The 12,483-nt window shown below is 35.6% G+C and overlaps 1 protein-coding gene across 2 annotated transcripts in view; it reads left to right on the top strand.

Moving 5' to 3' along the window:
* CLIC2 (chloride intracellular channel 2) overlaps positions 1–11,519 on the top strand; it is a 28,541-nt gene extending 17,022 nt beyond the window's left edge. For both annotated transcript variants that reach the window (XM_007088958.3, XM_007088957.3), the window contains 3 exons: positions 9,251–9,357; positions 10,027–10,208; positions 11,113–11,519. In XM_007088958.3, coding sequence (XP_007089020.1) covers positions 9,251–9,357; positions 10,027–10,208; positions 11,113–11,274 — 451 coding nt within the window. In that variant the 3' untranslated portion in view covers positions 11,275–11,519. The remainder of the gene's footprint in view (positions 1–9,250; positions 9,358–10,026; positions 10,209–11,112) is intronic.
* The last annotated feature ends 964 nt before the right edge of the window (positions 11,520–12,483 follow it).

The following is a 12,483-nucleotide window of genomic DNA, read 5'->3' as shown; positions in this document are numbered from 1 at the left end:
GGGGTCTATACAACAAGATCTAACAACTGTAAATTTTATGCCTCCAACTTGGAACAGCCAAATATATAAATCAATTAATAACAAACCTAAAGAAACTCACTGATGATAATACAATAATACAGGACTTTAACACCCCACTTATATCAATGGACAGATCACCTAAGCAGAAGATCAACAAGGAAACAATGGCTTTGAATGATACACTGGACCAGATGGAATATTACTCAGCCATAAAAAAGAATGAAATCTTGCTATTTGCAACGATGTGTATGGAGCTAGAGAGTATTATGCTAAGCAAAATAAGTCAGTCATAGAAAGACAAACACCATATGATTTCACTCATAGGTGGAATTTAAGAAACAAAACAAATGAGCAGAGGAGAAAAAGAGAAAGACAGAGAGAGAGAGAGAGGCAAACCAAGAAACAAACTCCTAACTATAGAGAACAAGGTGATGGTTACCAAAAGGGAGGTGGGTGGGGGATGGGTAAAAGAGGTGATGAAGATTTAGGTGTTATCACTCTTTAAATCTGTGCCAATATGATGGGTATAGTGATATCACACTGATACTTTAAATTGCATTTCCCTGAATAATAGGTGAATTTGAGCATCTTTACACATGTTGATTGATCATTTGGTTTTGTTCTGTGAATCATCTTGTCAAATCCTTCTGATTTTCTGTTGGCTTATGTATCAGTTAGGGTTTGCATTCAATTCTGATAACTAGAGATGAAAAAAGTGGCTTAAATAAATACGGGTTTTATTTTTCTCACATAATGAGCCAAGAATGAATCATTGTAGGGATGGAATGATGGTTCCATGACTTCACTGGGGACCCAAGCTCTTTCTAATCTCTCTTCTGTGCTATCCTTCAGGTGAGGCTTCCAGTCTCAAAGTTAATTTGTGGGGACAATATGTCCGCTGGAATTCCAGGCAACATATCTAATTCCCACACAAGAAGAAGGAAAAGGACAACGAACAAAAGATGCAAGCTAGATTTTTTTAAATGTTTATTTTTGAGAGAGATAGACAGACAGACAGAATGCAAGGAGGGGAGGGGCAGTGATAGAGGGAGACAGAGAATCCGAAGCAGGCTCAAGGCTCCGAGCTGTCAGCACAGAGCCCGATGCAGGGCTCGAACTCACAACCATGAGATCATGACCTGAGCTGAAGTCGGACGCTTAACCGACTGAGCCACCCAGGCACCTCAAAAGCTACAAGCTAGATTTAAGAAGTTTTTGCAGAAGCCACATCAACAATTTGCATTATTTACATTTCATCATCCAAAAATAATCCACATGGTCACATATAAATATAAAGGAGACCTAGGAAATGTAGTTTTTATCCAGGTATATCACCACTCCTAATAAAACAAAAACAAGTTTTAGTTAATGAAAGGAAGGAAAGGAAGGAAAGAAGGAAGAGAAAGAAAGACAGAGAGAGAGGTAGAGAACTGTGTTATCAGCCATAGTCTGCTTCTTACATGCAACACACTTACTTCCAAGAGATACAACTTCCAAGTTCCATATAGTTACTGCATCCTGCTCAAAGTTCAAGATCTTTGGGTGATGTGCAACATCTCCATTAGATACTAATTGTAGGGCAATTAAATAAATTAAAAGACAAGTTTTCTCCACCAACTCCTTGATGCACTTGATATATCATGGTAGAGCAGGAACTGGATAGCTGGAATAAAAACTTCCATTTTTAAAAGGATAATGATAAAAAGGATAGGATAACACACAGCAATCACCGGTTCATAACAGTTACCATTGTTAGAGAAACAGCTGAAAGACGTTCTAGGTTTTGGCATTACAAACAATGCTAAAATGTACTTTCTTTTTACAAAGCCCTCCAGAGTGATTATTTTGCTAGATATGGAAGTCCTTCCATATAAAGTTCATATAAAAATTTTACAACCTGTTAGATACCCACGTCAATGAAAATGAGGGAGTATGGAACTCCAAAAATCTATCCCTTCATGAAAGCAATGAATAGCTTGGGGGAAAAAAACCATCAGAATCAACTTTTCCAGAATTCTGGAATCTAACCAAAAATTTACAACACTGAAGGAAATATTTAACAAAGAAAAAAAGCTGAATTTTAGTAAAAGAGCCTTGTGGCATTTTAGATTATCTTGTTACCATATTCCACTCCCCAGTCTTGAGCAGCCTTAAAGATAGTAGTCCACATTGTGGGTGCAAGATACTGGTATCAGAAGACATGATATGGGCTTTATTCTCAAAAATTGTGGTTATGTGGTTTGGCCTAGTGGCACCCTGAAGGATTGGCTTGAGGGTTTGTGTTTTTTCACCTACCCTGGAGCTTTCCCAGGGTTGAGGCAGGCTCTTTGGTGGCATTCATGGAAGGCATTTAAAGGCACATGGATTAGCCATTGCCACATGGGGAAAGGAATAGCACTTGAGGAAAGCAATAGACAAACTGAAAAACCTGGGAAGAAATAGGCTGGATGTTTGGGGGATACGTAGGGGAATATGAGCTTTAAAAAAGCTTTCATGTATTCTAAGGACTCTAGAAGCCCATGCACATGTCCAGGTTTAGGCCTATGCTCAGAAGAGACCTGAGAAGACCCTAAGCTCTTACTTCTGACTTCAGGCACCATGCAAGCAGAAATTGAAGGCTAGGGGCACCTGGGTGGCTCAGTCGGTTAAACATCCAACTTCGGCTCAGGTCATGATCTCGCAGTTTGTGACTTAAAGTCCCACATTGGGCTCTGTGCTGATAGCTCAGAGCCTGGAGCCTGCTTCCAATTCTGTGTCTCCCTCTCTCTGCCTCTCCCCTGCTTGTGCTCGCTCTTTCTCTCTCTGTCTCTCAAAAGTAAATACACACTGAAAAAAAAAGAAATTGAAGGTTAAGCTGTAAACTGCATACATAAGCATTGAAGGAGAGCCTCAACTCAGAGAAAGACTGCAAACACTGGGATACGTTTTCTTTCTTGGTTTGTTTGCTTGCTTGGTTGGTTTGGTTCCAGGAGAATAACAAAATATCCATTAAATCAATAACCAACCAAAGATAATGAGACAAATATTTCAGTAGCCCCAAACAACAAAGAACACAAAGTTTAAAAAATTACTTCAGAAAATTTACTAAACAAATAAACAATACTCATAATAAGCAGCAACACAAACCCCAAGGAATGGAAGGATCTGATTTTCAGAGTTTCTACCTTATAATATTTGAGCATCCAGTTTTCAAGAAAAAAATATAATTCATGTCAAGAAACAAGAAAGTATGGCCCATTCACAGGATAAAAAAGAAATTAATAGAATCTGTTCCTGAGAAAATCCAGATATGTGATTCAATAGACGAAGACTTTACATCAACTGTCTTAAATATGTTTAGAATGCTAAAGAAAGCCACAAACAAAGAACTAAAGGAAACCACAGAGAGCATCCTCAGCAAAGAGAGAACAGCAATAAAAAGAAACTGTAAAAAGGAACCAAATAGAAAATCTGGAGTTGAAAAGTACAATTACTAAAATGAACAATTCACTAGAGGGTTTCAACAGCAGATTTGAACAGATAAAAGAGGTAATAAGCAAAAGTAAGCATAAATTGATTGAGATTATCCAGTCTGAGTAAAAGGAAGAAAATGAACAGAATCTAACAGACCAGTGGAATACCATCAAATGTACCAAGATACACATAATGGGAGTCCCAGAATGAGACAACAGAGATAAAGATGCAGAAGAATGTTTGAAGTAATAATGGCTGAAAGTTTCCCAAATTTAATTAAATACATTTATCTATACATCCAAGGAGGTCAATGAATTCCAAGTGGAATAGAGACAAAGATATCAACACCAGGATACATTATAATCAAATTATCTAAAGCCAAAGCCAAAGATAGAATCTTGAAAGCAGCAAGAGAAAAATGACTCATCATGTAGAAGAGATATTCAGTAAGATTAACAGATGATTCTCCATCAGAAACCATGGAGACCAGAAGGCAGAGAGATGATATATTAAGTGCTGAAAGAAACAAAATCAACCAAGAATTCCATATCTGGCAAAACTATCCTTCAAAAATGAAAGAGAAGTTAAGACATTCCACATGAACAAAAACTGAGGAATTTTGTTGCTAGTAGACCTATTCTACAAAAAATGCTACAGGGAGTCCTTCAGGCATAAATGAGAGGCCACTAGACAGTAAATTAAGGTCATGTGAAGAATAAAGAGCACCAGTAAAAGAGGGAAGCCATACTCATATCAATGCAAAAAAAAAAAAAAAAGGACAAAATCTGACACCATTTCATGATAATACTCAACAAACTAGGAACAGAAGGGAAGTTCCTCAACCTGACAAAAAGCATCTAATACCCACACATAACATCATACTTAATGGTAAGGGATTGAAAACTTTCCCCTTAGGATTAGGAACAACACAGGGATACCATATCTGATACTTCTGTTTAACACTGTATAGGAAGTTTTAACCAGAGTGGTTATGAAAAAAAATAAAAAGTATTCAAAGTGGAAAGGAAGAAGTAAAACTATCTCTATTTGCAGATGGCATAATCTTTCACACAGAAAATCCTTTAAAATCCACTAAAAAACTACTAGAACTCATACATGATTTAAGTACAATTGAAATGTACAGATCAATTTACAAAAATCAATTTTATTTATTTACACTACCAATGAATAATCCAAAAAGTAAATTTAAAAAACAATTCCATTTTCAACAGTATAAGAAATAACAAAATACTTCGGAATAAACTTAATAAAGACTTCTCTGCTGAAAATCACAAACCATTGCTGAAAGAAGACCTAAAAAATGGAAAGACATGTATATTAGTTTCTTAGGGCTGCCACAACTAAGTGCCATAAATTGAGTGGTTTAAAACAACAGAAATTTGTCTTATAGTTCTGAAGGCCAGAAGTATGAAGTCAAAGAATCAGCAGGGCCATGCTCCCTCTGAAACCTTTAGGAGAAAGATCCTTCCTTGCCTCTTCTTAGTTTCCAGTGGCTTTCCAGCAATCACGGTGTTCCTTGACTTGTGGATCCATAATTCCACTCCTCCATCTTCACATGGCATTTTCCCCATTCCTCTGTCTTTTGAAAAGATATTCTTTTTAAGAACACTGGTAATTTGGATTAATGGGCCCACCTTACTCCAGTGTGGCCTTGTCTTAACTAATTACATATGTAACAATCATATTTCAAAATAAGGTTACATTAGTAAGTACTGGAGTTTAGGGCGCCTGGGTCACTCAATTGGTTAAGCGTCCGACTTCAGCTAAGGTCATGATCTCGCGGTTCGTGAGTTCAAGCCCCATGTTGGGCTCTGTGCTGACAGCTCGGAGCCTGGAACCTGCTTCGAATTCAGATTCTGTGTCTCCCTCTCTGCCCCTCCCCTGCTCACACTCTGTCTCTCTCTCTCTCTCAAAAATAAATAAACATAGAAATTAAAATTAAAAAAGAAAGTACTGGAGTTTATGACTCCAATATATCTTTTTGGGGGGACACAATTCAACCCATACAAACATCCAATGTTTGTGGACTAGAAGACTTAATTTTGTTGATAGAAATATTCCCCAAAAAGATCTACTAATTCAATGCAACCACAATAAATATTCTAATGGTGTTTTTGCAGAAATAAAAAAGCCAATGCTCAAATTCATATGGAATTGCAAGAGACCACAAATAGCCAAAATAGTCTTGGTAAAGACAAAGTTGGAGGACTCACACTTCCTGATTTCAAAACTTACTACAAACCTACCATAATCACAATGGTGCAATGCTTGCATAAGAATAGACTTATAAGTCAATAGTGGAGAAATGAGAGTCCAGAAATAAGCCCATACATCAAAGTTCAATTGATTTTCAAGAGTGCCAAAACCATTCAATGGCGAAAGAGTAGTCTCCCCCACACATCATTCTGGGAAAACTAGATATTCACATGCAAGAGAAAAAAAGTTAGACCCTTACCTCATACCATAAACAAAAATTAACTCAAAGCACATCAAAGACCTAGACATATGGGCTGAAACTATAAAACTCTTAGAAGAAAACATATGGGTAAATCTTCAGGACCTTGTATTTGGCAACAGAATCTTAGATATGACACCAAATGCACAGCAATGAAATAAAAAGTAGATAAATTAGAGTTCATCAAACTAAAACCATTTGTGCATCAAAGAATACTATCAAAAAAAAAGAAAAATTAATCCAAAAAAATGGGAGACAGTGTTTCCAAATCATGTATCTGATAAAGGTCTAGCTTCCACAATATATAAAGAACTCTTACAATTCAACAACAGAAAAGCAAACAACCTAATTTTAAAAGTGTCAAGAAAGTAGACATTTCTCAAGAGAATATATGCAAATGCCTAATGAGCACATGTAAAGATGCTTAACATCATTAGTTATTGGGGAAATGCAGATCAAAACCATAGTGAGATAACACTTAAAAGCCACTAAGATGACTATCACGAAAAAGAAAAAAAACAGGAAATAGCAAATGCTTACAAAAATGTGGAAAAATTGGAATTCTCATACGTTGCTGGTAGAAATTCTGCTATTGTGGAAAAAAAGATTGACAGTTACTCAAAAATTTCAACATAGAGTTACCACATAGCCCAGCAATTCTATTCCTAGATATATACTCAAAAGAACTGAAAACAGGTATTCAAACAAAAACGTGTACACAATCATAGCAGCACTATTTACACTAGCCAAATGGTGAAAACAACATAAATATCCATCAAGTGATTACTGGATAAAGAAAATGTGGTCTATCCATACAATGAAATATTATTCAACCATAAAAAAGAATGAAGTACTGATACATACCAGGATATGAGCCTTGACCATCATACTAAGTGAAATAAGCCAAACACAATAGGCCACATATTGTATGATTCCATTTATATGAAATGTCCAAAATAAGCAAGTCCATAGAGACAGAAAGATTAGTGGTTCCAGGGACGAGAGGAGGTGTGAATGGGGAGTAACTGCTAATGGGAACTTTGAAGTTTATAATATAGTTTTGTTGACTATAATCACTATGCTGTGCTTATTTATCTCCTAATTGCAAGCTTTTAACATTTAAACATCTCCCCAATCCCCCCACCAAGGTGCCTCCAGTAACTATAATTTTACTCTCTTTTTTATGATTTTTGCTTTTTAGGTTCTACATATAAGTTAGATCATACAGTATTTGTCTTTCTCTGTCTGACTTATCTCACCTAGCATAATGTCCTCCAGGTCCATTCATGTTGTTAGAAATAGTAGGATTTCCTTCTTTTTTATGGTTGAATAATATTCCATTGTATATACACCACATGTCCTTTATCCATTCATCCACTGATTTACATTAGGTTATCAACCTAAGTGCCCGTCCTATGTTCTTTGATGAGGTTTTGTTTTGTTTTGTTTTGTTTCATATTGGTTCTATACCTTTGTATTAAGTTATTTCTCAATATTTTATACTTTATCACAATTGTAAATGGAATATGCTACTAATATCTATTTCCATCTGGTTATTGGTAGCATAGAAAACATTTTTTTTAATGTTTGACTTGTACTAGCCACCTTACCAAAATATCTCATTAATTCTGTCTTGTTCCTAAATTTAATGTAAATGGTTTTAAAGTTACCATTTAGAATGTTGTTTGTCTTATTTGTTAGTGCACTCAGCACAATGTTGAAGACAAGTAGTGATAATGATTATTCTCATCATTTACTCATTTTAAGGGAAACAGTTCTAACATTTCACCATGTAATATGGTGCTTGCTGAAAGTTTTTGATGGATATATTTTATCAAGTTAAGGAAATTAATGAATTAGTTTAATCATTGAATAAATATTTACTGAGTACTTACTATCAAACAATATTCTAGACACTTGAAACACATCAGTGATTAAACCAGGCAAAAACACTGTCTTAGTAGACCTTACATTCTAGTTGGGGAAGACAATACATAGGCAAGATTAAAAAGCAAAATATAAACTATTTTAGATGATGTTAAATACTAAGAAAAAATAAAACTAGGGAGTAAAGTATGGGGTAAGGGCAGGGTAAGGTTGCAATGTTAAATAGAGTGGGCAGAGGAAGGTCTCAGAAATATAAAAACAAGATCCGAAAGAAGAGAGGGAGTAGGTCATGTGCATACATAAAGGAAATCACTCCATTTAAGGGAAGACTAAGTGAAAAAGTCTTGGGGCTGGAGCTTATCAGGTCTATTTGAAGAACAGCAAAGAGGTAAGTTTCAAGTGTAGTGAGTGGAGAAAAGAGTAGGAGGAAATGAGAGCAGAGTGGTAAGATAGGGTCAGATCACATCAGTCCCTGTAGACTACTATGAGGACTTGGGGTCTGAGTCTGAATGAGATGGGGGCATTGCAAGGTAATAAGTAAGGGAGATACATGATAACAATTTACCTTTTAACATGATTGCTCTGGCAGCAAGTGGAAAATAGTCTAAGAGTGTGGGGGACAAGCATGGGAGTGGGGAGAATAGTCAAAGAGCTATTGCAGTAGTATAAGACTTGGACAAGGCAGGGGGCAGTGGAGGTGGTGAGAAGTGGATAAGTTCTGGGTATATTTTGAAAGATAAACTGGATAGAATTGCTAATGGAGCAAATATGGGGAGGGAGAGAAAGTGAGGTATTAAGGAAGATGACTAAGTGTTTGACCTGATCATTTCTAGTTGCTAGTGGGTTTTTTTTTATGACTAGGAATTGCTTTGCATTGAATAATTTTTCTGCATCTACTCATGATAATATGGTATTATTTAATTTCTTAATGTGGTGGATTACATTATTACATTATTTAATTTTTATTATGCTAAGTGAACTTTGTATTACTAAGGAGAGGACATCTTGGCTACCTTTTTCCATGCTCTCTATCCTCTTTATTCCTTCATTTTTATGGAATTTACAATAATTTAAAGCCATATTTTTTCCTACTTAGCTTTAAAAATGTATTACCAACAACATATCTTCTGCCAAATAGGCTTTCAGGAACAAGTATGGGGGACTTAACTACCATTTAAAACCTTGTTCCTACAGGTAAATGGCCTTTGAATTTTCCACAGCTTGTTTCCTAGTGAACTTTAGAAACTAAAGTATTCTGATATTGGGAAAAATATATATTTACAAATAGAGATTCTCAGAACCCTTGGTTTCCAGCACAATTTTCTAAAACCTCCATTTTCAGTAGAGTACAAGCTAGGACACTTGGTCTCTGACTTATGTGTGAATAATCATGCAGTGATGTTTCTTTTTAAGGTATCCTCACCTGAGTCCCAAGAACAAGGAGTCCTTCGATGTGGGCTGTAACCTCTTTGCCAAGTTTTCTGCATACATTAAGAATACACAAAAAGAAGCAAATAAGAGTAAGATACCTTTATTTAAATTTCTATTTCTCTCACACATTTGCTGACTCCCAGTCTCACTCAGCTAACATGGGATTTTCCTGAATATGTAATATATGTTGGGGAATGCACTCTTCCTCTGATTTTTTTCTTTTCTCCTTTGAAATTCCTTTCCATGAAATTTTATTAAATTTAGAACCCAAGATTCAATATAGCAATTACTAACTTGGCTCAATTAGAGCATTGACATGCTAGGAGTTAACTAACTGCAGGACTGTATTTTTTAGCACCCCCCCAACTTTTCCTGTGTGCCTTTAAGGTTTCTTAAACTATAGCATCTACTATCTCCCATGACCATTCTTGAATGGGTTTACTGTATTCTGAGTCATAAGAGCTATTAGTTTCTGATTCCACTTTCTGACTTTTCTGTGTTTAGTAATAACATATGTGACTTTTTCTTTCTTTGACTCTCCTTCCAATGCTCCTCAAGAAGAGTCAAAGAGCATTTGATTAAACACCTGATTCTGTCTTATCAGTGGGTAGTTGAGTTCTAGTTAACTATTTAGATTTTGAAGGGCCAGTGTAAGCAATGTGTATAGATAGAGATGTCTAAATGTGTGAAAAGCTTATGTAAAATGTAGTCATGAAGACAAAACGTTTATTAGTAACCTTCTGACTTCTTTGCCTCAGATTTTGAAAAATCTCTGCTCAGAGAATTTAAACGTCTGGATGACTACTTAAACACCCCGCTTCTGGATGAAATTGATCCAGACAGTGCTGAGGAACTCACAGTTTCCAGAAGATTGTTCTTGGATGGGGACCAGCTGACACTGGCTGACTGCAGCTTGTTACCCAAACTGAACATTATTAAAGTAAGCCTTTGTAGGGCATACTGAATGGTTTGGGAGGGGGTTGGGAGTTGCCAGCATGAAACACAGTGACTATTTAGTGTGAGATTGTTATATGATGGCTTTGTCATCATTATACATAGTATATATCTCCTTTTTCTCCTTAGGAAAAAAAAATCCACAGTGATCTCCTCTGGGAACCATAAAAATTTGTTTCTTTCTTCCCAAATCAGAAGGTGCTTTCCACTGGCTTATCTATAAAACAAGAGTAAGGAGTACCTGGGTGGCTCAGTCAACTGAGCATCTAACTCTTGATTTTGGCTCAGGTCAAGATCTCATGGTTCCTGAGTTCAAGTCCCGCATGGGGCTCTGTGCTGACAGTGCAAAGCCTGCTTGGGATTCTCTCTCTCTCTCTCTCTGCCTCCCATGCTTGCATGCATGCTCTCTCAAAATAAATAAATAAACTTAAAAAAAACAAGGGTAATATTACCCATTTCATAGAATTGTTGATTAAATTAAAGCATGTAGAATGCTTAGAACAGTGTCATAACAAATGATAAATAATGTGAGCTACTAATAATATCATGATGACTTAATCATTGATTTAATAAATTCTTATTGAACAGAACTTATTCTGTCTCAGGTCCTATGCCAAACACACAGAATACATAAAGAAATAAGACATAGTTGGGACCCTAAGCAAACTTAGTCTAGTGGAGAAATTTTTCTGATAATCACAGCATAAATATAAATATGATTACACAAATATAGCTTTGTCTACATTTGTAAAAAAAACTTTAAAGTAGTAAGTGCAAGATTATTTTTGTGCAGATAACATGTCCTTAATGATCTTGACTCTTGAAATACGTTTCTCCACACTAAGCATGTCATTGATGCCTTTTATTACCGTTTTTTCCCAAAACCCTAGGTTGCTGCCAAGAAATACCGTGACTTTGACATTCCAGCAGAATTCTCAGGAGTCTGGCGCTATCTTCACAATGCCTATGCCCGTGAAGAATTTATCCACACATGTCCTGAAGACAAAGAAATTGAAAATACCTACGCAAGTGTGGCTAAACAGAAGAGTTAAGGCAACTCTTTCAGGAGAAAAAGCCCTCTTTTCACTTGTCATATTATAAAGGTTTCTGGAAATAAGAATATGGAAAATACTGTTTCCTCTATCCAACTCTCATGAAAAGAATGCTGTATTTTCTGTATCTGGCCAGTCCAAACTATCTTCCCACTATGTATTTTAAAGTTCTTTATATTTTCACTTACTTTTCTTTATTTCTATGGCATAAGCACTGCAATATTAAATGACACGGAAAGCATCAAGATCTTTTGTTATTTAATTGAATTCCTAGAATGCATTATGTGTAAGCTCAACAGATGGCTGAACTTACAAATGACATAAGTAGAGCCACAATCTTAAACTCCTGAGTTTATTTCTGATATGAATAATGAAATCAGAGAGTGAGTATATCAGAAAGGCAAATCCTAAAAGAATTCTTTTAAAAATCAGCTCTAAATACAGATCAAGACCAACTGGTATTAGAATGGCATTAAACATCTAGAAATATGACTGTGTCATAGTCAGAGATGGGAATATGACCTTTATGACCAGATTATATTGTTAAATGAGCAAGCATTCATTGGATACAACATAATAATAATTTTTAAAAGATTAACAACAAATATATGGTAAAGTTACAAAGTAAATCAGATCTTTTATTCAATAGAAATGAGAAAAAAACTAGGAAATCTGACCAAAAGGTCTTGTTGCTGTCCATAAAAGGAGAAGGAAGGCTATGCTTAAAGGATAGTCACAAATATTTGTACAGAATTTAAAATGCTCTATTACTATATGTACTCAAATTTACATGTTAAAATAAAATCACTCAAATCTGAAAACAAAACCTGAACTTAACTCAGTCCTTCAAAGAAGAAACTAAGTTCAGCCTCAAAAAAGGAAGACCATAGATCAACAGAACAGAAAATCCAGAAATAAACCTACAACTATATGGTCAATTAATCTTCAACAAAGCAGCAAAGAATATCCAATTGGAAAGAAGCAGTCTCTTTAACAAATGATGTTAGAAAAACTGCACAGAAACATGCAAAAATGGAAACTTGACCACTTTCTTCACTATACAAAAAATAAATTCAAAATGGAATACATACCTAAATATGAAACCTGAAACCATAAACATCCTAAAGAGAAAACACAGGCCATAGCAACTCTTTTCTAGACATCTCTCCTGAGGCAAGGGAAACAAAAACAAAAATAAACTATTGGGAC

The sequence above is a fragment of the Panthera tigris genome, chromosome X (assembly GCF_018350195.1).
Source record: "Panthera tigris isolate Pti1 chromosome X, P.tigris_Pti1_mat1.1, whole genome shotgun sequence".
NCBI lineage: Eukaryota > Metazoa > Chordata > Mammalia > Carnivora > Felidae > Panthera > Panthera tigris.
Note: the sequence above shows the minus strand (reverse complement) of the source record. Positions and strands in the feature narration are given on the sequence as shown.